Source organism: Poecilia formosa, unplaced genomic scaffold, assembly GCF_000485575.1.
Source record: "Poecilia formosa unplaced genomic scaffold, Poecilia_formosa-5.1.2 Scaffold304, whole genome shotgun sequence".
Lineage (NCBI taxonomy): Eukaryota > Metazoa > Chordata > Actinopteri > Cyprinodontiformes > Poeciliidae > Poecilia > Poecilia formosa.
The window spans coordinates 286,505-313,628 of NW_006800243.1; the positions used below are offsets into that span (position 1 = coordinate 286,505).

General features: G+C 39.7%; 1 protein-coding gene across 4 annotated transcripts in view; it reads left to right on the forward strand.

Annotated features, from left to right (window-relative positions):
* fstl4 (follistatin-like 4) overlaps positions 1-27,124 on the forward strand; it is a 192,228-nt gene that overhangs the window by 108,318 nt on the left and 56,786 nt on the right. For 3 of the 4 annotated variants that reach the window (XM_007572566.2, XM_016660948.1, XM_007572565.2), the window contains 2 exons: positions 22,123-22,313; positions 25,302-25,422. In XM_007572566.2, coding sequence (XP_007572628.1) covers positions 22,123-22,313; positions 25,302-25,422 — 312 coding nt within the window. Of the gene's footprint in view, positions 1-4,267; positions 4,560-22,122; positions 22,314-25,301; positions 25,423-27,124 lie in introns of those variants that run through there. The other variant, XM_007572568.2, reaches the window with a different exon arrangement.

Consider the following 27,124-nt stretch of genomic DNA (forward strand, 5'->3'; position numbering starts at 1 on the left):
TGGCTGGGTTGCTAGGTAACGGGCTGGGCTTGGCTGGGTTGCTAGGTAACGGGCTGGGCTTGGCTGGGTTGCTAGGTAACGGGCTGGGCTTGGCTCGGTTGCTAGGTAACTGCACAGTTCTCTTTGGGAAATAATCTGCCAGTGGAACTAGAACTGTTTAGTAACTTAAATCAAGATCCTACATGTTGCTGAAAAGTTATTTGTAAGTTAGTTTTATCTTATTTGAAGTGTAATAAGATATTTGCAATAGAAACTAAACAAAAATACCTGGAAATATTTTGTGTGTTTGCAGTGAATCATTCATTCACATTTAAAACATTTTCTTGGATTGTACTAAAGATTTAAAGTATTTTTTTTCTTTTTGTTACAAATGTTTAATTGTTTTGGTGGGAACAAAGCGAGGCTTATGTTTTATGTTTTCATCCAGTGTTTTAGTTGGATGTGTCGTCGTAATATGCTTCCAGTTCTTGAACAGTTCCTCTCCCTGAACAGAGCCGTGGTTGTTGAGAGAGCAGCTGCTCTCCACATGATGAAAACACACAAGCAGCTTTGATGTTCCAGCCTTTGTGTGTGTAGGTTTGTGTGTTTACCAATGTATTAAAAGCGTCTTGTTTTTTTCTCGCTGTTATTTTCTGTCTGAGACCTGATCATGCTCTTAATGTGATGTTATTAATCCCTTTCATACGAGTAATTTCTGTCGGAGTTCAGTCTCGCTTTCTCTACTTTGGTTTTGAAGTTACAGAAAATGTCATCAGACTTTTTTTGTCCATTGAACAAAGACAGATTACAATAATTATCATAATCATAAGCTACCTTTAGAATAGTAGTGGCTTAAAAGCGAAGCAATTTTGAAAATGTATTCAGCTGTTCTTGATTCGAATCAGAGGCGTGTTGCTGACTTTTCACCAACAGTATGACCTTATAATCCCTCAGTTGTTTACAGCATTTCATACGTAGTGTTTTTTTTAGCACAGTCTATATTTTTCAAATAAATAATATTCTTTGAAGTAAACTTGGATGTTAATGCAATGAGTGAAATAAATCCTTTGTTTAGTTAAAATGTCATTCATAAAGGAGCTACCTCTATAACGGTTCATAACTTTTTGAGGTTTAAAAATGTCTATTCTAGAAAAATGCAAATGGAAAATTATCGTGAAAGCCTCATATTAATACTGTCTTGGATGACATTAGATGTAATTCTCAGATCAATCTGCATATATTCATAATAAATACACTGAAGATGGGACAGAAGCTTTGAACTGATTACTGCTCATCAATCACATTGCCGAATTTAAAATTCAGATTTCTGCATCGTTGAGAAGATTTGATGCAGTTGGAAAACTTTTAGCAACGCTCTGCACCGACTGAGCATGATGCATCAGGACTTTGATTAGACAGCGACACAGGAGCCATTTCAGTTCTTACATGAAACACCTTACTGCACATGTGAAACATTAAGACTCATCAATCTTTATGACTTACTGTAATCCATCAGTAGTTTTATCGTTCTGTTTTAAAAATACAATCAACCATTAGAAAAACATCATTTTAGTTTTCTCTGCTAAATGAAGCTTATTGATGAGAGTAAAACATCTTCTGCAGCTGATGCATCAGAGTCTGCAGGAATGCACGTGTCTGTGCATGTGTGCAGGATGTCAGGAACATGCACTGCTTACAAGAAGCTACAGATAATAGATCTGTCATCAGCCTCGGCTCCAAACCGCGCCGCTGGAGCAACATTACAGAGAAACGCTGGGGGACTGATGTGTGATGGAGGCGCAGGTAGGAAAATATCGGATCAAACGGATAAACAAAGACTGAGTCGCCGTGTGTCTCATCCTGATTAAATCATGAAGTGGCTACAGCGGCGGCGGCGCTGGTGGCAGTCGCCCTCACATGCCCCATCACCAGCAAACGCTGCAGCACTCCAAGGAGAAAGAAATAACACGCTCTAGAGGAGGAGAAGTGCAGGCGGGAGGGAGACGGATCAATAGAGAAAGGAATGTGTGTCAGCTTTCTTTAGGCTCCCGTCTGTTAAATAAAACCATCAAAACCAAACTAACTGATGAATATTTATCTCCTCCCTTGTATGCATCCCTAAATCTGTAAAAGCTTTTGCATATTTTTGTTTTGATTCCACAATTATGAGAAGTCAATCTTATTGAGCAAACACTTATTAAGTCTTGGTGCAGTTTAGTTAGTTATTGAATCAACATAACTCTCCAGTGAAAATCGTTTTTGGTTCAATTTAACCACATAATCTGTGGATCCTCATGATAATCTGGCTTCCATTTAGCATCATTCACTGGACATGTTGACAGTTCAGGTTGAAGAAATCAATCAGGTTTCAATCAAGTTTATGTATCACATTTCAGCAACAAGGCAGTTTAAACTGTTTACATCATAAAAACACAAAAATACAAAGTATTTGTATTTTGTAGCAACAATTGAAGCGTTACCTTAAGTGTCGTCATCAAAATCATCAAAATGTTGACCAGTGTTTTATTTATTATGTTTCTAAATCAACTATAACCAGGAGGTTTTAGTCTAGATTTAAATGAACTCAGTGTTTCGACTGTTTTTCTGTTTTCTGGAAGTTTGTTCCAGATTTAAGGTACATAGAAGCTGAATGCTGCTTCTCCATGTTTGAGAGATCTGGAAGGCCTGGAAGGCCTGGAAGGTTGATCCAACAGCAGCAGATCTTTAATTTATAATTCAGTGATTTAGAAACTACCAGCAGTTTAAAGTCTCTCAGTGAAGGACTGTAGAACCGGATGGTGCAGAACTGGGTGGTGCAGAACTGGGTGGTGTAGAACCAGGTGGTGTAGAACAGGGTGGTGTAGAACCGTGTGCTGTAGAACCGGGTGGCGTAGAACCGGGTGGTGTAGAACCAGGTGGTGTAGAACCAGGTGGTGTCTCTACCCTCCTGGTTCTAGTCAGATCTCCAGCTGCAGCTTCTGGTCTGTCAGCCAGTAAATCCTGGATGAGTTTCTCTGGTCGGAGACTTTAGTCCTCTGGGCCTGAATGTCCTGCAGCTGCTAGAAGGACCACTGAGGAACCAAAGGGTCAGGTCAGAGGTCAGAGGTCAGCCTGATGTCTGGTTACCAGCTGGAATAACTGAAGCTGTGTGTAGACTCTCGATCTATAACTCTAGATCTATAACTAATAACTTCAGTTTTGTTTGTGTTCATCTGGAGAAAGTTTTGACATTCGCACATGTTCATTTAAGAGACCAGGGAAATATTCACCAGACAAACCTTCCAACATTTTACACTGAACAACCTTCCCATCATGATCATTTCTCCTTTTTCCTTACAAGTATAAATTCACATGTGCAGCTTTAACTTTGTAACCATTATTCTTCACCACTTTGACCATGTTTATGGAAGCCAAGGTGCTTTTCAGACTGAATTGCCTCAACTCTGCTAACGCTGCTTCTCATCATGGCGATACATCAAAGAGCCCTTTAACTCTTGGTACCTTTTATCCTGACACATGCTCAGCTTCCCTTCGGCTATCGGGAATGAGCTGTAAAGTCTGCAAGGTCCTGAAAATAACAAAAGGTATTTTAAAGTCCAGCCCTTGATATGGTTGTAATCAAACTGTCCTTGTTAGGTGCATTCAAGGACATTACGGAAACAGAAGCATCAGAGCAGCAAACTGTTGCTTGTAGACATTTTAGATTAAGCAATTCTAAATGCTCAATCATTTTACTATAAAAAATTCAATTCTTAAAAATAAATTGAAATATGAAATATTGCAGTTCACATGTCTGAAAATATGTAACTCGAAAGATGATGAAATTATATTTTTATGTCAGTACAGCTTATCAGTTCAGGCACTTTACAGCCACTTTTGGTCAATTTAATCCAATTCCTATTCAGTCCTATTTACAACACAATGATAAAAGGTTAATTTTATTATATCAGTTAGCAAAAATGTTGTCAAAACAAAAAGACATTTGTTTGCATTAAGTTAATCTCTCTTTACTCTCTGGCAACAGCTACTACATCTTAAAAATATGTTGCTTTTAGTATGCCATCATGCTACTCTCCTATTTAATTTTTATTTGAAGTTTTATCATTATTATAATTTAAAGGTGACATATTGAGTGCTGCGTAGATATCTTTATATTCTTTATGCGTTATATTTTTCAGTCTGTCTATTTTCTGTATTCGCCATAACCTTTTCTTATCTGTGACGTCACCGCATCGCCAGTGGAACTGCTAAAAAAAGATCATGACAAAAAAAAAAGTCCTGACTTCCGGTTACGCAGCGATTCTGTGGTCCAAGTTCAGTTCTGCCTAAATTGCTGGTAATCCAGTCAAAATGTTCGGTTCCACCGTGTATTAACGCTCAGGATTCCCTTCATCGCCCCGGAATCAGAGCCGCTTCGAAGTGTTTGGTTAAATTAATTTTTCTCGGGAATTTACCTTTATCAATGCGGAAAGTCTGTCTTGGAGCACTTCCGGACCTCCGCCTGTACCAAAGGGATTAAGTACTTCGTCTGATTGGCGGTCATTTGCTTCTGTCTGCTGAAACCAGAGAGCAGCAATGCGGTAAGCTGCTAATGATGCTAAAATGTCAGCAAAGCTCTTTTTAGACATGACTTGTGTGTTGAGCTAATGGCCATTGGTTTGATAGTAGCATTGAGCCTTTTGCTTCTGCTAGCGCAGCCTGCTAGCTGTTAGCTGCGTGTTTTGGACAGTTTTCTGGCTTTGTTTTCGCTGTTTTTGTCTTGGGGAATACATAATGCACATTCATCCAGTGACGTTTTTAACGCTCCCGTTAGCTAACTCCTTATTTAGCTAACGGGAGGCTTTGTTTACTTCATTCATTTTGGGGTTGTTTTTATATTTTAATAGGCATCTGACACTGTAGTTAAACTACACTCCATGTAGGTAGTTTGTGTGGTTGCACTGCAGTTCTATATTCAGAGTTGGGCAGCTGCTAGTTTCATTTACTCAGTTACATTTACTTGAGTAAAACCTTTGTAAAAATGTACTTGTAGAGTATTTTCTACGCTGGACATTTGACTTTTCCTTGAGTTATTGTGAAACATCTCTGCTCTTGAGTAAAATTTCTGAATTTTCTCCCCACTGAATGAAAAACAAACATGTTTTAACCAAAGATTCTGCAGACACAGACACACACCAGCAGTTTCTGTTTTTTTGTTGAAAGAAATTATTTTGCTGGATTTTATTTTTTGTTGAATCATTGTCATTATGGTTCTAAAATACCAACATTTCCACTTAGCTTTATATTTTGGTCCATCTGCTGATGTAATTTAATTTTAAATATTAAATGAATAATAATTTGATCAGTTGCTCAGTACTTGAGTAAACTTTTTACCAAATGCTTTTTTACTCGTAATTTCTTGGACGGCTTCATTTTACTTTGTTTTGGGTAAAAATATGTTGAAGTATTTAAAAGCATGATATATCCATATTAAAGTTTGCCTAACTGTCTGAAAGATCAGTTGCAGTGCTCACAAATCAAATCAGTAGCTTAATTCTTATGAAAGTTGATCTTTGGAGACACTACAAGCATTTTGCATGATGAGGTGAGTGAATCTGCATCAGTGCACCACCTATCATGCAGGGCGTATTGTGTTTAAGAAGTAATGGGTCAGAGGTAACAACTGAGTAGCTCTGATGTATTTCGATAGCAGTGGAGTGTTGAGCTTTGGAGAGGTTGTTGACGGCTCTGAATCTACGGCAGCCTGGTTAAGACAGTTTTCCAGGCGAGGGTCTCACATTCACAATAAGGCGATTCTGACATTTTTTTGGCCATATTTAATTTTGTTAGGAGGATATTAAACTTTTCTTTTCACACTACAGTTTTAACATCTAGGGTTGTTGAAAGGGTTCAGTTTCGTTTTCAAATCTGTTAAATTTAGTTTCAAGTTTTGAATTTAACTTTTTGATTTTCAGAGATAAAAACATTAAGGACTGAGGGATCCTTCATGTCCTTTTAAGCTCAGCAGAGCCGCTGGAGCTTCTTCTGGATAACATAATGTAGGAAAAATGCTCCGTTTCAAACCCACGAGGATATCATCTTAGAAAAGATTTCAGGCTTTGAGACTTATCGTATGAATCATTTCCCAAGTCCAACCACAGATGCTGCTCAGACACAAAGCGTCTCTGTAACACATGAAGCTTTTGTGTCCAAAGAACAAGTTTTCTGTGCGCTTTTTTACAGCAAGAGGCACAAGAAACTAAAAAAATGAGGCTCCATTTTTATTCACCTATAATTCTCAGGCATGTTAAACACTGTAGTCATTTAGTTTTGGTCAAATTATGCCAAACTTTTCATAATTCTCTGCATCCCTCTCTTTTTTTATATATAAAAGGTTGGATATGTAGATTTAATTACTATAACGCTTAAAATTCACAATTGTACTTTAATCAAATATCTAGTGCTGCAGGCTGCAATATATATTCCTTAATATTTTCTATCTAAGCTGCAGAAATGAGAGTAAAAGTGACGACTAGGATGATGTTTCCTTCTAATATGCACTAATAGTCACAGAGTTGATCAATATGTTCTGAAACGCGTCTCTGTCAGACTAAATTCAACTCTTTGGATTTTAAAGGCTTCTGTCAGAAGCACTTATTAATTTCCTTGAGGTTAGCTGGTAAGTTATTATTTAACATTTGAACTTGTTGTTGCCTTTGGTTATTCTTGTTAAAATAAGGGAATAAAACAGAAAATGCATAGTTGGTTTCCTGGTTTTATATGAAATATAAGAGTTAAAATGTGTTTTACAGTGAAACTTCCTCCTTCGAGTAAAATACCTAACATTCATCCTCTAACAGTTCTAAGAAAGGAAATTATTCAGATTAGTTCTGGTTTTATTTTTCAGTTTATTTCTGCTTATATCTATATTTCTGTAACTGAACGGCAGATAACCTAAATACCAGCATGTTTCTGCTATAAGCACATGCTTGGTTTAGATATGCTAAGATCACAGATGAAACATCAGATTAAATACTATCAGCTCACCATTTTAAATGAGTGATGATTGATTAGCAAATAAATGAAACTGAGGATTCAGAGGCTTTAATTAGAAATCTTAGATGTTTAAAAGAATCTGCAGCAACACTTGTCTCATTAAAGTTTAAAGCATATAATTACTGATCTGTATTTCTGTCTGTCTCCTCAGAGGTGGTTGCTGTTTCCCCGCTGTTTGGCCTTGTAATTGCTTAAATTTTCTTTGTTCGTTAATTATTCCCAGCTGATTAATTATATCAGCCCAGAGAGAGCTTTGCTGTAACTGTTGTGTGCGCCGACTCCAAGGCAGATTGTGAATCAGTGAACGCTGCAGTGTTAACAGATGAAGGTGTGACCACCTGAATACGTTGAACGAGAAATGTTTGTTCATCTCCTCTGTGGAGAGATGAAGTTGTACATTACTTCTGCCTGCAGCTTTTTATGTTTAAAACCCAAGTGGCTGATCATTGATGGGTTTTAGATCAAGAAAAAATAAAATGCATAAATTATTTCATTACTTTAAATCAGCACAAGACACAGCTAACACTTCAGATTTAACCATTTCATGAGCTGCTTTTCCTGCTAAAATCAGACTTTTCTTAATGGAAAATCTAATTGGTTCAGAGAATCTCAGGTTCCCTGAACTGAACGGACTCCGTCCAGCTGATTTTAAATATTTCTTAGTTGTTGAGGCAAACATGATGCTGATGCTACTTTAATTTAGCTGTTTATATGAACACATTTTGTAAAAGAACTCATTTATCTCTGGGAAACGGAGCTAAACGCTTTAATAACTAGATATTGTAACACTAAGTGCATATGATGATTAGTTTGTGAATGTAGCCCTGCACTGCAGTTTTCTTCCTGCTATACTGAGTGATTTTTGTTTCATGTTGTCACAGAAGTAAGCAGTTTGAGACGCAGCCACAGGTTTATCTTGATTTAACCTGAATGTTAATGACTGTTTGGTCATTTTACCGAGTTAAAAACAGGGAAGGTTTGTTCTGACTCCAGACTTTTTTTAAATGTCTTTGACTGAAATTGCAGTTGCATTGCTTTTGGTTTGTGGTGCATTCCTGTGCAGACGGGTTCACAAAACAAAACGGTGACTGATGAATCGAAGCAGAAACTGGTGAACGATTCACTCTCAGCTCTCCAGTCTCTGTTGCTCATTGACTTCAGTCTGCCTGTTCAGCCAGACGACGAGCTGCAGCCGATAAACTCCCAATGCAACTACTACTTTGTTTTTTTACAAAATACAAGATTTTAACGGGAATAAACACAAAATCTTATCAAGTAGTTTTGTCTAATATCTGGTCAGAATATGAAGGAAGACCAAATTAACTTTTGAGCTTATTTTAAATCAATAATTCCTTAATATTTATGAAAAAGAACTTGTTCCATTGGCAGATTGTTTAACTTCTAACAAGATATTTTGTCCATATTTTTAGTAAAATTATCTGCCAATGTAACTTGAAGTTCTTCAAGATTGAGGAATTATTTAAAACAGGCTCATATTTCTTAAAGCTCATATTTGCACTTGAAACTAGACAAAAGTACTTTAAGATTTTGTGTTTCTGGAGTGAATTTCTACTCTGGCAGGTTTATAATAATTATTTTTAATTAACTAAGACGTTTATTTTTGCTAGGAAATGAGGCAGGTTTACCTCAAAAGATAAAATAATTTAAAAGGAGAACAAAATCAGAGAGATTATTTAAAAAATGATTTAAATCCTTCTCAATAATAAAATATTTTTGTCTATGAACTCCAAGTCATTGACAGATTGGGACTCATCATGATTTAAAAATATATATCTAGAAATTAACTAGACAAACTGCAAAAGAAGAGACTTTATAAAACATGACAGAAAACACTTCAGTCTGCTTAAGTTAATCATTTTCTGTGTTTTTGATCCTACAGACATGTTTTTTTATTTTTTCTGTCATTATTAGGGTTGAAAACATTTCTGGATCTTCTCTGAATCGCAGGATTTCTCCACCGGCCTTGTGTTGCATTAATGCATCTAAACTGGTCCATTTTGCCACTTTTCACCCTTTCCTGCTTCGATTTTATTCAAGAGAAGATGAGCTGACCCATAATTCATCACGGTTTGGGTAATTACAGAAAGTACAGTGATGAACTGTGTTTCCCTAATGTACTGTAATTAGTCACCTCCACAAGCAGGACTCTGGGGTTTACCGTCACACGTGCTACTTATGGCCAACTGGCCTAAATTTGTTCCCCTGCCTCCCTCCTCATATTTAAACATATTCATTTAATATCAAAGTTCATTATCTGGCCTTGAATATGCAGAACTACTTGTCATGCATATGGATTTCTATATTCAGTCAAGCGGTGAAGGTTGAGGAGTGTAACTCACCTCTTTGTTTCTGTCTTCATCATCTAACGCAGCTTTGAACATATAACTTCAATGTTTTTAAAATGCAAATATAGGTCACTGGTTTTATTTCAAACTTGAATCTGGTTGGAATATCAACCTGGACCAACATGGAATATAAAAACCTGTATCATAAACAAAGCTTAGCTCGGTATAATATCCTTCCTTGTGTATTCATGGGAAAAAAAAAACGCTGCAGCACTCGACTGGAGTGTAAATTTATTTGGGAAGCATGGCGTTGCATGACGTGGAGGAAGAGGCAGCTCATCCGGTCCGCCTGCTGGGCGTAAGGGGAGGGACATCTGAGGTTTGGTCTGGGATCTGTGAGCCACAACGCTTACAGGAATTTAAATAACTGTGAAAGACGGGATATCAGCTGACAGGGAGCTGACCCATGAAGAACAACTCATCGTTTTAGTGTCGGTCCTGAATGACGCAGCAGCCATCTTTCCTCCACTGCATGGACAAACGGTAACTGGTCACATACGTGACGCGGCACCACATTACTGCAAACTGCATTAAATCTCCGGTTTCCAATCTTCATACACAAAACTTTGCCTGGAGGTTTTATCATCAGTCGTTTTTAGTGATATTTAATGGATGAGAGGCCAGATTTGATCAATTTCTATTTGGTTTATCAGCTGTCCATGTGCAAAGGTGTTATGGTCCGGCTCTTAAACCATAACAAATGAAGGGAAGCAACCCAAAGATAACTTAAAAGGGAATTTATTTAACAAAAAAAACCATAACTGGTTGGGGAAGAAAGGGAGAAGGGGGAGAGAGTGGCAGGGAGACAGAAAGAATGAGCTGCCTAGTCAGAGGGAGTGGTGCATCTTATGGTGGATCTGATGTCATCTGGAGACACTGGCCAGCTGCCTCCACTTCCAATCAAGGAGTCCAAAACATGGAGGTTAGAGACCCAGAGAAAAAGGCCTTGGGCCGTAACANTCTCAGCCCAGTGAGAAACGCACCTGTATGTTTACACAACGGTCTTTCCAAAAATATCCTGGTGGTAGAAAGGTCTGAATAACTCCCCTCATTTAGGTCACTTTATTATCAATCGTAAATCATGACTTTACTGCAGAAAATAAATCCAGTTTCCATTCCCCCTTTGGTTTTGACAACTTCCCTCTTGTGGTAGCAGATCTGTGACCCAGATATCTTCAGGAGGTGGAGTGTGCAGGCAGCAAAGCCCTGGGAACCGGCGCCGGGGAGGAAATTTACAGAAATGGATGTGATGTTTGCCTTTTGTTAATTTTCCCCTTCATTAGTTTCTGCTTTCTGGATAATGACCTGCCCTGCTAGTATATCTACCTGTTTGGGAAGAGAGTAACCGACTGTAAACTGAGAGTCGATATCAGCCTTCTGCTGCAGCCGAGTGAGTTTCTGTTTGCCGTGTGGATGAAACCTCAGATCTGGTTTGACCCGCACTGGGTCAAACTCTGAGCCCCAAAGAAAATACAGGCTTTTCAGCCCCAAGTAGTTTTTTCTTTTTTAAATGAACCACCTTTAGTTGGGCTTCTACAAACTCAACATTCTTGAGTATCTGTTGAAGATACTTTTATTTATTAGCACTAAATACAATCTATGCATCTTACCTATACATCCCATAACTATATTGATGAAAACGTTCTAGTGCCAGTGGCGGGTAATTTCACTTATAACAAGACATTTTTCCATTTTATAAGTGAAATAACCTGGAACTTGTACTTTCCCATGAATATTAAGCAGTTATTGACTCAAAACAATCACATGTTTCTTGATAAAATGTTACTTGCTAGTTATTTTTGTCTTTCTTCAAGTGAACTAAGATTTTTGCACTAGAAACTAAAATACTTGGTGAGATTTAGTTTCTGTTGCAGTGAACAGCATCATCTGCATAAGGGAGACGGCTGCACACTCGGCCTTGTACCTGCTGCTTTTACCAAACAAAAGACATGCAGTCAGTTTAAACTTGGAGAATGCTTTTACACATTTTCAAGAATAAACATGGAAATTATCTGTCAAAACCACCTCAATCTTAGAGAACTGTTTGGTTTTCTTACAAATTTCCGACTTTACAGTGTCAGATTATCCACGTTTTCATATTGTAAGTTTATGCCTTTACTCATGGAAAACTGTTTGAACTCACAAATGTATAATTTTTTGGCATCAGAAAATTTCCAGGTTCTCAAAATATTTAATTGGCATTTTTTGGTTTCTTTTATCCACAATTTAATAAGCCCAAAAATCACAAACTTCAATTTTTATTTTGATTACCATCCCTAAACCAGAAAATACATAAACTATATTTTTCATTTCACAGGTTCAACAAGAAAAGTCTAAATATTTCAACATGATGGATGCAGACATGCATGAGGTCTGATGTCACCTGGTTTAGAAATAAACCTTCAGGGTGAATCGCTTCACTGCGCAGAGACAGAAATGTGAAATTTGAAGTAATAACTGGTTAAATTGAGCTCCATGTGTGCTGCATTTGAAGGTAATGAAAACTATTATTTTCATGATTGCGTTGACTCACATGTTGCTAACCAATTCTCCTCTCCCCCTTTGGGAAAACGTCTTTATTAACTTTCTATTCAGTCGGTTTTCATTAGAGTTAAATACAATTCAGGTTTCCCATATGCAAGTTTTATTTAATGAAAATGTTTTGAACATTAATGTAGCATTTAATTCTGAATCAGTTTTAACGGATCAACTTTTTTGTATGAAAAGTAAGAAAATATGAAATTTAAAAATATCTTTCTATACTTAAAGGTCAGTCGATGCTTAGTCAAATGTTTATGCTGCTTTATTGATGCGTGAAGAAAAGAGACTCAAACACACACACACACACACACACACACACACAGCCTTTAGCCTAGCTTAATTGAAATACCTTGCTCTCTTCTGGCTGCATTGGAGAATAAACCCAGTTTTTTTGCTGCTGTTAAGCATTTGAGGCTGTGGATTTGTTGGAATATGTGCAAACTGGGATGTTAATTTACTTAATCTCACAGGTCAGTTCAGACAGGTTGGGTTGCTAGCAGGAAGACGTCCATATTACAGCTAAAGTTACTTTCAGGTCTTTTTCTAAAAGCAACAGAATGACAGACATAGGAACTTAATTTCCTGACTGAAATTAGCTCAGATTGTTGTAGTGAATTTAATAAACAGTCGAAGCATTTCGACCCAAACCTGCGGCCGTTTCTACTTCTTCTGTAAAGCACTGAGACTTTTTGAGGTTTAAATTCAGAGCCTGAACCATCTGTATCAAAGTAAGTGTGAGGTTTGCAGGTGCCTGAATTTAAATGTAATTCTCCAGAAACATCAATAATCCTGCAGATTATCTCTGTGGATTGTGTGGCTCAGATTACAGTTGACTGGATAATCTATTCCACTTAGATCCGCTTTAATCGTCCCTCTGCTTGTTAGTCAGATGTCTGAAGACGGTTTATGTCAGCAGCATTTGGTGGTCTAGTTAAAGTACTTTGTCATTTCAGCTGTAAATAAGTGTAAGGTGTAACTAAACGCCGCCTGCCGTCCTGAACTGAGCGCTTTGTTTCAGGCCAGGTGTGAGGCGCTGGGAGACCCAGAGACTTCCTGGCTGATGTAGACGCCTCTGGATGTTTTGCTGCTGATCCTTTCCACAGAGGATTCCAGCAACATTTCAGCCCAGAAATAACATGTGCAGAGTGTTATTTTTTCCCCGGCTTCACTTAGAGACACAAGTGCAAGACGCAGTCCGAAATAGGGCCAGGGCTTTTCACACTGGAGAGTAGCAACATGGATATAGTGCTTGGAACGATGAGAGACAAAAATACTCGGGTTAGAAAAAAGCAGTTATTACTGTTGCATTATTTATGGATGTTCTTTTGTGAAGAACAAGAAAAAATACTTTTTTTTCCTGCATGACTTAAAATTAAATTTATGAAATCCCACCGTCTCATTTGTTCAGAGATGAATAAATGTTCCTATTCATAGTCGTTGTCATCTGTTGATAAGGGAATTGGGTCGCAGGCAGAGACGTGTCCTTCCAGCGTGTCCTGGGGCGTCCTGGTCCTCTGCCTGGAAGGACGGGCCCAAAACACCTGAACAGAGGAGTTCAGGGCGATCCGGAAAACATAGAGGCTCCTTTCGATGTGGAGTAGCAGCAGCTCTACTCCCAGTTCCTCCCAGAATGCCGAGCTCTTGCCCATCGCTAACGGAGAGCCCAGGCACCATGCGGAGGAAGATCATTACAGCTCTTTGTAATGTTGAAAACATCAAGATGTGCTTTATTGTCCCATAAGGGAAATTCATTCAGAGCTGAAGTGTAACAAGAACAAAAGCAACTGCTGCACATCACAAGAGACAAAACTCAACATTAAAAACTCCTAAAATGTCCTCTCCACATCCACCAGTAAATCCAAAGGCCCTCAGTGGCCACTCTCCATTTCGCCCTGATTGGTCCCTCTGCTCCTTTCTGAACTGCCTTACATTCTGACTCAAGGTGTTGGAAACATTCCTTCGTCCATGTTGACCGTGATGGATCCTGTTGTCAGCTGACAGATTTCCTGTTTGACCAAATCCCAAACGTTCTCCGTTTATTGGGATCTGGTGACTGTGAACAAACCAGCTTCAACTAGTTTGATCTGAGTGAAATGGGTGGAGGTTTGATCAGAAGACGAGGCACTGGTCAGCAGTAAACCTGCAGCACAGCGACACATTTAAACTCTGCCAACGTGTTAAAACTACCACCAGTTTGATACATTTAGAGATTTGTTGAACTAGACAACGTTTACACTGTAAAAACATAAAATCCTACCAAGTGGTTTTGGTCTAGTTTCTAGAGCAAATATCTTAGTAGACTTGAGATGAGATGAAACTAACTTATAAATAACTTTTCAGCATGAAATATGAGTTTAAGTAAATAATTCTTAAATATTGATGGAAAAATTACTAGTTACATTTTCAGAATATTTTACTAAAAGTATGGGGGGAAATATCTCCTAATTCAACATGTATTTTTTCATCAATATTAAGGAATAACTGATTTAAAACAATCTCGTATTTCATGCTGGAAAGTTACCTGTAAGTTAGTTTAATCTTATTTCAAGTGGAGATTTTTTCTAGAACTTCAACCAAAACTACTTGGTAGGATTTTGTGTTTTTTGCAGTGTTTCCAAACTGTTGATGCCTTTGGAAAAACCACTGTGCTTTAAAAGCACCTAAATCCACATTTCCCTGATTCAGATGCTCTGCTTGTTTGTAGCAACTTGTCTTTGCTACTTCAGAGTCTGAGGGAATCGAGTTGCTGCTGTTTGATTCTCTGAGTTGTGATTTCAGTCAAACACATGATTATGTCCAGAGAGGACATGCTACCACTATATCACTCATCTGGAAGCACAGAGGACTCATTTACATAAAAGCTGCACAATTATCAATATGTGCAATATTGTAATCGCGTAACTCATTGGGTTCAAGATTTAGAAAATAATGTTCTTGATCCCTCAACTGACAGATTGTAATAGAAAAGATAGTTTTATTGCATCTAATCCTATTCATACTTTCCTAATATGTTGTGCTTATTTTGGTTGTTTTTGCAAAAAATAAACTTTACAAATAAACATCAGGCTGTGAGAATCTGTTTGCCTCCTGCTTGCTCTTTCTGCCTGCGCCAACCTCTAAAAGCTCTCGGCACAAGGTCAGGCCGTTGCTGTGAGGGGAGCCGTGATAAGTTGGTCCGGGGCGCCGCGTTGTCAGAGGGGCACATTCAGCCAGAGGCATCCGTTTCCTCCAGCCTCCTCATTCAGGCAATTTAAAATGTGTATGCTCCTGGGATGACCAGGCAGCGGCTCGCAGGCCTCAGCCAGAACCGGGAAACGGCTGGGGACTACAGGACCTGCAGGTGTGAGGGAGAGACGCCAAAATGTAATCAACACCGCCGCTTGTTCCCCGACTTAATCTCTTGGCGGAAGCAGGACCTTCGTAATTATTTTGGGGGGCTTGAGCCGCTTCACCAGAGCTTTGGGGGCAAAAGGGCAAATACAACTCTGTTTGGTGGTGCAGTCCAAAACCTGAACGTGAAATGATGGCTAGATGCGTATCAATATATTTCTTTAGTCTGGCGTTTGTTTCTAGCAGTGTTGTTTTTGTGAAGCTTAGAAATACCAACCCACGAACAGCCAGTCGTAAGAAATCTCTTAATTTCAATGAGTGGATAAATATTTAGTTGGACAGTTTTTATTTATTTATTTTTAATAAAAGCTGTCCTTTTAGTTCTACAGAATAAGTCATTACTCTGTAGTTTTATGTAGGTTAATAAAAATGTACAGTAAACTCGACTAGATGTGTTGTCAGTCATTTTTTCTTTTTATAAATTAAAAAAAAATGTTTTAGGTAATTAAGTTCCCAGCTGTTTGTGGAAAACCGTTTAAAACTTGTAAAGGAGGAATGAAATTTATACACAGGAGACGGCTAATAATAAATAATACATTAAACTTTAATGGTGCTTTTTAGGACTCTGGCGCTTTGAAAAGCTTTAAAGATTTAAATTTATATCAAATGAGTTGTGATCAGCTTTTTTTATCCTTCATTTTAAGTTTAAGTGTTTGTGGTTAATGTGAAAACTGGATATTTGCAAACCATTTAAGGTTGTAGATAATTAATCCAAAGAGTCATCATGAGAGTAAGAAAACTCGTTCCCAGTCCAATATAGTGGTAATTGCTAAATTAAATCTCCAAAGTAAAAATAATGACAAACCCTGGCAGAGGTAGAAGCGGGTAGAAACACACCCAAAAGAAAAGCAACACTTTCTCTCCATGAAGCCTTTCTGTTGGTGACGTTTTATGCATCGGCTGCAGACTTTCTGCTGCTTCGTCACTCGCTGCCGTCGGCTCAAATCACCACACCGGCTCCTCCTTATAAATATTGGCTCAACAGTCTTGGTACCTTTTAGAGTTACAAACCTGCTGTGAACCGTAACGACCTCGTTGAGTAATAAGGATCACCAGCTGAGATGTGCAGAAACTGATTGAAGAAACATCTTAAAGCTGGGTTTATGAAAGAAAATGTTTTATGTTCTGATAGTATGAGAAAGAAAATCTGTGAAAATACCAAATTTCATGAATGCTAAGGCTAGTTAGCATAGCCACTGATGACGACGAGTAAATAGTTTTCCTATAACTGCAAGTTGTTTCTCCGCCATTAAAACATTGATCAGCGTGTACACGGACATGATTGACAGCGCTCAGCCCCTCCTCCTGACTCTAGTTGGTTGTTTGTGGCTCAATAGTAGCTCAGGGAGAACGTGGAGATCAACTTATTCACAGATTATCTTTTACAACATGGGGATAGTTTTAAGAAATAAGAAGTATTTTCTTATAAAAGTTGCACACGGCAGATTTAACTGAAGTTCCCAAAACACAAAATCTTACCAAGTGTTTTTGTCTGCTGGCTCCACCAGAACCAGTAAAATCAACCACCACAGTTTCTCCAAACGCTGCATACACAGCCGCCACAAGTAGGCGGGGCTTGTTGCTCCCACGCCTTCTCTGATTGGCTGATAGACGAGTGCCAGCATATATCTCTTGTTAAATAATGCTGCCATGATTTTTATTGTCTTATCACATCATCAAACTTTTCACATGATTTTAATTTCATTTCTCATTTAATGGAAACACTGTGAAAGCCAATTTGTCTTTATTTTTTGCAGAATACAGACAAAGATTTGCGCACATTTGTAATGGAAACGCTTTGAATCCGGAACGATTTGATCCGGAGTGAGAGACGATCGGGTCCGATGTGAACAGGCCCGATAAGGTTGGCTGACATGCATGTAGGCAGGCAGTGAAAGCTGCTCTAGTATTTCTCCTTCATTGCTTTACCAATAACTCTGGGTGTGCAGTAGGTTTCTCGTTTAGTGGGCTCCCAGCTGCAGGGACTGATAAGGCTTCCTAACACAGCGATCCTCTCTGCCGTGCCAACAGAGGGAGGCTGGCTCGTCTTTACTCAGGAAATCTAAGGGTGCCGTTTTTAAACTACTGTAAGTTACGTTTGCCAGGAAGAGTGGGAGTCGGTTTAAACTATGGATCAGCTCTGTGCTTCACAGAAAAGGATCACAGCAGCAACTTAATGTAAGATATTAATTCAGAGTAAAAATCACTTAGGCCACGGTGGTTTAGTCAGTGCTCTGCTGTTGTGTCTCAGTTGATCCACTGACTGATCCTCCAATCCCTGAACATGCCGACGATGTCGCTGACCTTCTTGCATCTGAAACATGTTCCTCCTTTTCTGAGCCTCAGTCTTACTGTTGCAGCTCCCTGCTCTCCTTCACAAGGTGTTTCTCAACTCAGACCGCCGAGTCCTGGACTGCAGTCCTCACTTTCATTAAAATAACATCATGTTATCACTGACCCTTTTCACATGAAGTCATGGTTTTCCTCCATGACGGACGTCAGAACAACCAGCGCTCTCCTTTAAAGCTCATCTAAAAACAAGCAGCTGGTTGTCTGATGTCGCTTTTATTTAGTTGATTTCACTTTAAAATGCTCAGAGGAGCTGCGCAGTCGGCTGCACAGACAAGGATAGGAACCAAATTTGTCTTTTTGTTTTATAATTTTTAGTGAGGAACGTTATGGCTGCCATTAATCATGACAAACACTTTTTTACAAGGAAAGAGTAAAATCCATATACTTTACAAGTAAATTTGATGAGAAAGATGCCAAACATCACGTTATGGAGAAGGTACGAGTCTAATCGTGGCTAATTGCGACAGACCTGAGTGACTCGGTTGCAAAAGGTCGATAGGTGAACCTTTCCCATTCTCTGATTTAAAGGAATATTGAAAGTTGAAGTAGTTTCTGTCACAGAACAAGTTCTGTATAAACTATGAAGCTCACAGTAAGCCGATTTAAACAGCTGCCGACTGCGATTATGCAGCATGTGGTTCTTCTGTGGCTGGTGTCACCGTCCCAGATTGGCTGTGCTCTCCCAGACCCAGCTGCCCTCGGGAGCAGAAAGTGTCCATCATATCCATAATTATCTGGAAGGGAGGTCCATCACTGTTGCATCTTACTAGCATACAGGCAGCATGCAGTAAATAATCCCATCATCTCAGCCAGAGGAGGTCAGGCACACATAAATTTAACGCAGAGCACTTTTACGTGCTGCAGGGCATTGTGGGAGGTTTCATCACATGAAGGATTGATGCTTTGGTCACCCAGCGCCCAGGAAATACTGACTTTTTTATGCACCAATTTATTTCTACTAGACGTGAAGCAGCGTTGACCTATTTTTCCATTAACATTAATTTGACAATTTTTTTCAATAAAGCAATATTTGACTGGCACAAATCACATATTGGTGTATAATTGCTAGTGAGTCGCACTGAACCTGGACGAGTTACGCTCAATATTTATTTATTGATTTATTTATGAAATGCACGAGGCTTTTCTAAATTATCTGTTTCTAGGGTTGACTTTATTCTTTTAGCTTTTAAAAACGTGACCTTTAAGCAAATTGATCATGCATATTTCATCAGGTATTAAACAGCTTATGCCTGTCTGTCGTCTCTAAACATGAAGAGTCAGAGACAGTGGTACGTTATAAAGTTTGTAAAAAAGTCTTCCAGTATTAAAGACCCACATTATTATAAAACCCCCAGATGAGACGGTGAGTGTTTTAGACTCGTCTACGTTTTAACGGTAACAGATGTTGAGTTGTTGTTGACGGAGTTGGCTTATGAAGGCCAGTTATCGATTCAAAAGCCAGAAAAACTGAGGGAGATTAAATTTAAATGATTTTTGAGAGAGCACGGCTACCTGCCTGCTTGCTGCTAATGGTGCTGAAGTTGGCGTGTGCTGTGCAGCTCTCTGCCTTCAGGCCTCCTGCTGCAGCTTCTGTACTTTACCAGTAGTTTTCCTTTCACCTGACTTTCCATTTGTTTCTCTGCTCGACTCCTGCCAGGTCTAAGTTTGGAGAACGTTTCAGGCAGAAGAGAAGCACACCGAGCGCCCGAGCCGCTTTGGCACGCTCACTTAAACAGCTAATATTTCAAACAGGCTGTAAAGAGAGTCCAGGTCCCTCCTGAACAATAAAGCAGCAGTCAGAGGTGGATCCTCCGTAATGCAGACGGATATTTCTCTGCCAGGTCTTCAGCTGCTGCGCTCAGCAGAATAAGAAAGCCGGAGTCAAAGGACAGGAGGTTTACAGAGCAGACAGGACTCTCTGTGGCTCTCGGCTCCGTTTCTGTTTCACTCTTTAAATATTGCTGCAGCATAATGTATGTTAAATATTTAGTAAACAGTTTTCTCACAGATGCCCTTGCTATCTGCTGCATAGATTGAGCAGCAGCGCGGTGAGATCGGGGCAAGGAGAGCGTAATTCCTGCCGTATATGACGAGATCTAAATTGGCATGGAGGTGAATTTATTTCTGTCCCTGCGGTGCAAGGACAGAGATGACGGTCAGGTGATGATCCCTAATATCTGAGCCTTCTCACGCCTCATTCGCCTCGCAGGAATAACATTGAGCATGGATTTAGCAAAGACCTTGACGTGACAGCCTGCCTGCAGGGAAGAATGCGCATTGTCTCTGCTGCACGGCTCCCAGAGTCTGAGAGGGTCAACAGCATCACTTTTCAGTCGAGTTAGAAATGTACAGTTTAATGTGATTTATTGCTCTGATAACCTTTTTAAATTGACCAACATTTAGCAAAACACTTTGATGGATGTAGCTGATTAGTAAATCTGAGTACTACAAATTAGAAGTCCTCCCTAAAACCTTGTTTGCTCTCTCACAAATTGGACTGTACTGTGACTTTCTCCTGCAAGTACTTCATTAGCAGGTACAAGAGGCCTTGCATTTTTACTCTGATCACTGAGCATCGCTGAACTGCTGCAGCCACAGCGAATGTGTTGCTCTGGGAACAAGAGCTGAGCCACTGAGGAAGTTAAGGAATCATTTATCCTGCATTAAAACTTACATCATGTACATATTTATGAATTCTTTTAAAATGTAAACATACTATTTTAGTCAAAGTTGCAGAACTGTAACCCTTCGTTTTGCTAAAGCATTAAATAACATTTTATGTCATTTATGAATTGCATGAATAAGGATTAGTATCCAAAAATTATATACCAGTAAGAGTAGAACTGTCGACATATTTTCACTCAAGTAAAAGTAAAAAGTATTTGGTATAAGTTTACTGAGTAACATCTAATATTTAAAAATTACATCATCAGACGGACCAAAAGACAAAGTTCAGTGGAAATTTTGGTATTTTAAGAACCAAAATTACAATAATTCATACAAGTAACAAAATCAGGCACCTTGTTTCCAAATCAGTTTCTTTTAATAAAAAACGTGTTAAACTTTAACAGAAACTGCAGGTTTGTGTTTCCGGTTAAAACATGTTTTAAAGAAAATCCACCCTAATAAAAACGTCATAAAATCACTCAAGCGTAGTAAAAATACTCCTAAAAGTAAATGTTTTCATGAGTTCCTAGTTCTCCCCCATGTTTGTTATTAAGCTCCTTCCTGGTTGTGGAGGGTTGCATTTTGGGCGACCTGGACGTTTTCCTGACGTTCTGCTGTTTGTGTTTGCCTGGGATTAGATGTGCTTTTAGAAAGATTCTGGTCTGGAGAGCAACAGGAGGAGCTTTTCTCTGCTGCTGTTTGATTTTGCATCATTTTTGTGTCTGATGTCTTGAAATTGGTCGCCGCCTCTTTAAGAACCTCCTGCCTTTCCGTCATGTCAGCTGTGCTTCTCCATGCGTCCATTGATGCTGTTTACAGCCGTTCTTAGGAGCGTTGTGGTTTGTATAATTACCTCAGCAGACTCACCGTTCCACTGGGTGTTTGCTAAGTGTTGCTGCCGCTAGTCTGGAGGAGCTGTGGAAGAGGCAGGGGGTGAAGTGGGGACTGCAGCTCCAAGCAGACGGTTCTTTATGTGATCAGGCGTTTGTTGAGAAACACTGACTAGAATGTGTGAACTTTGTTTATTTCAGATCATGCCGTCGATGTCCAGTGTGACTTTTACTGGAAATCATTTAACTCCATCCAGTTTCCTATAAACTAACCAGCTTCACTCTCCACACTGAACGAAAACTTTCCTCCTCCTTCCATATGTTGCTTTCCTCGTCACTTCCTCCTTACACACGTTTTGGATAAACATCGACTTGGTAAAAAATAAACACATTGTTATTCTTGGAACTCTTTGTGGATAAATGTAATTAAGAAAACAATATTGTCTTATACCTTTTATAAATAAGGTTTTGTCAGCAGAGGGTAATGAGAGAGACAGGCGGGAATCGAACCTGTGACCTCTGCCTCGCGGCCTCCATGTGGGTCGTGCTTTGCCGCTGCGCCGCTGCAGCAACCAACATTGTTTTACACTTAAGCTTCAAAGGCACAACACAACATCCAGACAACAATATGACATGTCACTCAAAATGCTCTAAATGAGAACATTTACCTTTGTCTGTAATGTGAATTCAGGGATTATATGTAATTATTTAGAACCTCAGAAACCGAAAGGCTCTGAAACAAACCATGCAAATATAAGCTTCATCTCCTTAGATGAGGTCTCAAGGACACACATGCGTGTGCAGATACACACATTATCTCTCCCTCCAACCCTTTTTTCCTCTACTCCCACTATTAAACACACTAGGACATTAAATCCAATTTACAGCTACAATCCAAAGGCTTGTATAATTGAGATTATTTAAATGTCTTTTTATCCATGTCTGTGTGTTTACCCTTGCAGGCAGTGCATGCACCATGTCAGAGTACAACAAGCTGAAGAGCACGCTGCTGGAAATGCAACCGAAAGCGGTGGGGAGTGGCGAGCGGAGCCAGCAGCGAGACATGGAGGAGAAGAGGGCGCTGGTGGACGCCATGTTTAAATACCTGGATGGAAACGAAGACGGCCGGCTGATCAGCGACGAGTTGGACAAGGTGAGTTATTCAGGTGCCCAAAACGTGCGAGCAGCAGCTGCTGCAACACATTTTCACTCAAGAAAGAGTAAAGAGTATTTGGTAAAAAGTCTGCTCAAGTTCTGAGTTACTCATCAGATTAAACTTTAAAAATTACATCCAGGATATGAAGTTAAGTTGAAGGTTTGGTATTTTAAGGACCAAACATACAATAATTCATATAAATAGCAAAATCAGGCAAAACAAAATGTTGCCTGATCCGTTTCTTCCTCCTGAAACTTTAACAGAAGCTGTGAGTCCGTCTGGTGAAAACATGTTTGATTTTCAATCAGTGGGAAGAAAATCCAGACATTTGACTCAAGAGCAGAAATACTTCACAATAAAATAACTCGAGTAAAAGTAAAGATACTCCTAAAAGTACATTTTTGATTCAGATTACCAAATGACAATAAACTGACTTCATCCAGATTACACACTTTGAAAAATGTTTCCCCAGACGAGTCGGTGAGGTGAGATCAGGTTTTATATTCAGTTAAACCAGTGTTGGTTCGCAATCCAACTATAAAGTATTAAGATGTTTTATCTAAGTTTTAACAAACAGGAATGCATTTATTAAAAACCTGTGTTTAATGACATATGAGCCGTTAAACCACAGATTTTTCTACCAGGAAATCTCCGTTAATCTCTTTTCCTGGGTAGCATAAACCCAAACGTTGCTTCATAATAATCTCATAAGAAGCTGGACCTTCATTAGCACCTCCAAATGGTCTTACAGTGCTACAGAACACTGGTCTTTTGTTGGATGAGTGTGTGAAAATCCAACAAGTTTTATTCAGTTTTTACAACAGGAGAAAAAAAAGTTAAGAGACTTCACCCTTTCATGTCGGCGCTGTATTAAAAGATTTAATAACGCAGAGAAATCCCTTGATAAGACATTCTTATCATGTAGGAATTCATGAGTTCTGCTTTGCATCGATGACGGCTTTCCGGATCAAAGTGGAAGTGCAGTCATCCGTCCGCAGCATCTTCACTCGGCGATCTGCCTTTTGTCACAGATAATGCTGGATGGTGAAGTCCTTTTACTGAGGGTCTGAGGATGTTTTATTCAGACGCCCCGGGGCAGAGCACCCTGTGACAGAAACATATGGCAGCCGTCGGCTGCAGGCGGATGAAAAGTTTCACATCCTTTAATCTGCCATGTCACATGTGCGTGTCCATATAAACCAGTTAAAAGAAGATTACTGGGAAGACGGGGATGCAGCTTCTCTTACATCACCTTTAACGCTGCTCTTCTCAGGACCTGATTTCTGATAATCATTAAATTAAATCTGACTACTAATTTAATCTAGATAACTTTATGCTTTCAAGCTACCAGAAGACAAAACAATCCATCAGCTCTCTGCAGCATCTACTCTCCAACAATCTGCTTTGCATGTTTCATGGCCTTTAAACTCTGCGACAGCTAAGAGGCTTTTGCTTCTTCTGTGGGGATTTTGCTCATTCTTCATGCAAAATGCTTCTAAATCTGTAATGTTCTCTCGCTATGTTGGATGCTTTTGAGGTTTTTCTATAGAGTTTGCAAATAGGGCAATGGAAAAATCTTTGCCTCTTGAATTATTTGTTTGTGTTTTGGCAGATTTGATAGGATTGGTAATTCTGTTATGGAAGCTATAGATTTTTGTTTCTTATTTTGAAAAGGCTTAATGTTTCCCTTTGAAGCTCCCTGTTGTTCTCAGCCGTTCTCCTTCTACCGGGTTGGAATATAAAGCTGCATGTTTCTAATTCTCCTTTCTGTGTGATGTAAGCTTGCTGTCCTCGTGTATTTGCAACTTACTTGGTAAAAAGCAAAGTAGTACAATAATCAGTTATGGAAACAGCCTGTGGTAATGTTTTTATGATGCATCCTGTGAAACTTGCATGTGAATCTGATAGAAGAATCTAATGTTTTACTCTAACTGCAGAGCAGGAACGGTAGACATCAGGCCTACGATGGCGGCTAACCGCGGCGATGATGTAACCGGTCAGCATCAGAACAGGAAGCAGGAAGTCGTATGGAGGGGAGCGTAAAGGAAGAGCTCGTTAGAAAGGCAGGTTCAAGCCATCAACAACCTGGACCTGGTTTGGGTTTAACGTGCGGCGGATGTCCGACGGCGGGGAAGCGAACGCGGCGAGGTCAGGGCGAGCCTCTTAAAGTCAGACTTTTAATGGAGGCCTGGAAATGACGGGCATGAAGCAACAAGGTTCAGCATTACATAGAAATAACAAAGAAACGAGTTTTAACATACACATATATATTTCTCTCTATTGTAAGATTTATACAAATCATATCGCGATATATATTGTTACCGCCAACCATCACAATGTGTATAGTGATATGAATTTTATGCCACATTTACATCGTAAGGCAGAGAACTAAATAAATCCTTAACATATCAACCTAAACAAATGTATCTTTTAAAATATATAAATATGGTTAAATGGTTAATGGTCCGTTTACGTTAAAACTGAGGTCATCACAGCCAAACGTTCCCTCCGTTCTGCAGAGCCTCTGACTGGACGCTCCTCTGGGCTGAAACCAGAGAATCATCATGGAGGGGAAGGTTGACCTGACGCTGCGCCGCTAGGAAGGAAATTATACCCTGTACTTCTGTGATTGTGTGAAGTTGGAGGCTGCACTTGACTCTAACCAGCAACACCGCCGACTTATTTCGTGAGGCGTTCAGGTGCATTTAAACGGTCTGGAAAAAACATCAACGAGCAGCTGCAGCAGTTTGGAGACGGTCTCCCCAATATTCTTTATTTTAAATAGTGAAACGATGCAGGATGGCTGCCTAACTGTGGCGTGACCTGTGAATAGAAATACTTCTTTTCTATGTGACATCTTGTCTTTAACATGGGAGTTTATTTTCTTAAATTTTTCATCAAATGTAGAATATTTGGAACAAAAGGAAAAAGGAACTTTGTGGTTCTAATGGGACGTTTCAGTTTGGTGATGCGATCTGTCTGCAGATATCGATGAAGGAGCAGATGGAGAGCAGCCTGTTGGAGTGCACCATGCAGGACCTGCTGCGGTACGACGACTACAACAACGACGGGCATCTAAGCCTTCACGAGTTCTACACGGCTTTCCGTAAGTTTCCACGGCTTTCCGTAAGTTTCCACGACTTTCCGTAAATTTTCACGACTTTCCGTAAATTTTCACGACTTTCCGTAAATTTTCACGGCTTTCCGTAAGTTTCCACGGCTTTCCGTAAGTTTCCACGGCTTTCCGTAAGTTTCCACGGCTTTCCGTAAGTTTTCACGGCTTTCCGTAAGTTTTCACGGCTTTCCGAGAGATCTACATGTTTCTGTTTGTTGTTTCCACCAGTCAGTGTTTCGTGGCCAGTCTACCATGGCTGGTTGTTGTGAAGCTTTGGCCTGTTTTTAATTTCTCATTTAGATCTGTTGTGTAGAAAGATACCAGAAGATCGCTGGAAATATTTAATACTGGTATTCCTGCTGGAAGTGGCTATTTAATGTTTATAGGAGCAGAAACTTTAAGATGTTCTGCAGAACAAGGTCTGAGTCAAAATGATTAGAAAATATCTATGTTAGCAAGCATTACAAAAACAGCAAAGTTGTTGCACAACATTTTAAAATCAAGAGTTTTTTCATGAAGGAAAACAAAAGATAGACAAATATAACTTAGTATCTCTTCCTGTTATCTGCTGGAAATTTTGTTCTTCTTTGGCAACTTAAAGAACCAAGAAATCTGTTTTCTCCAACTCACCAATCACAATCAGCACATTTCAGCAACGAGGCGTTTGAGTCCTTTAAAATACAAAGTCATAGAAACTCAGTCAGCAATCGAAGCATCGTGTTTTGTCATCAGATAGTTTAATGTTTTATTGATAACCTAATTCTAAACTCTCCATCCATCTGGTTTATGTAAAACACACTTTGAATTGCGTCCACTTCAGTCCAATCGTCGGCTGTAGTTGGAAACAGAAACCGTTCATTTGCACCAATTAAAGCCGGCCGGCGTCCCCCCCCTCCCCCTCCTCCCTCTCCGTTCGGCGCCACCATGGCATCAATCAGGATCAAAGCGTTTCAGCCACAGATCAAATGGCGCCCGGCCTCAGCCCTGATTAGAGCGTCTGAACGACCGCTGGGAGCTTCCACCTTATTAGGACCAATGATCACCATTTTCTCTCTGGAGCCACCGAAACGCCAACCTGAACATGTTCCAGTCGCCATGGGAACCACGTTACCATTTCAAACCCGACGCCCCTCCTCCAAACGTCACTTCAGACACGAGTAGAAGAGGTCGACCCTGCAAGGTGATGGAAAATGTGCGAGGACAGCAGTTAACAATGGCAGTCGGCCATTTGGGCCTTAATGTGACGCTCTGCTAACTTAGCCGTTAATCAGGGAGAGCAAACCTCTGACCGCTGGCTGCTGCTGTCCAGATGGGAGGAAAGCTGACTGGATTCATCTACCTGCAGATTTGCCCACAGGGTATTAGGCCGAGTTTGTCAAAGCATTTTATGTTTGACAAGCAGCTGAAGAGGTGGGCAGGGACCAATAACTAGTTATTGATCAGATAAAGCTCAGAGTTAAAGTGTTGGACGGTGGAAAGGCGAAACCCACCGGGAGTCGTCATGTATGAGGGGCACATCTGGTATTTTAGGTCATGTGGTTACATTGTGCAATTTATCCTGAGTGTGTGTGTGTCTTGGAATAATCTCAGTCTGTATCCGGTGAATGATCTGGGAAACGGCAGAGCCAGAAATCGCAGGTGTGCTTAGCAGGGAGGAAATTGACGATGCAAATTTAAACTTGGAAAGAAGCTT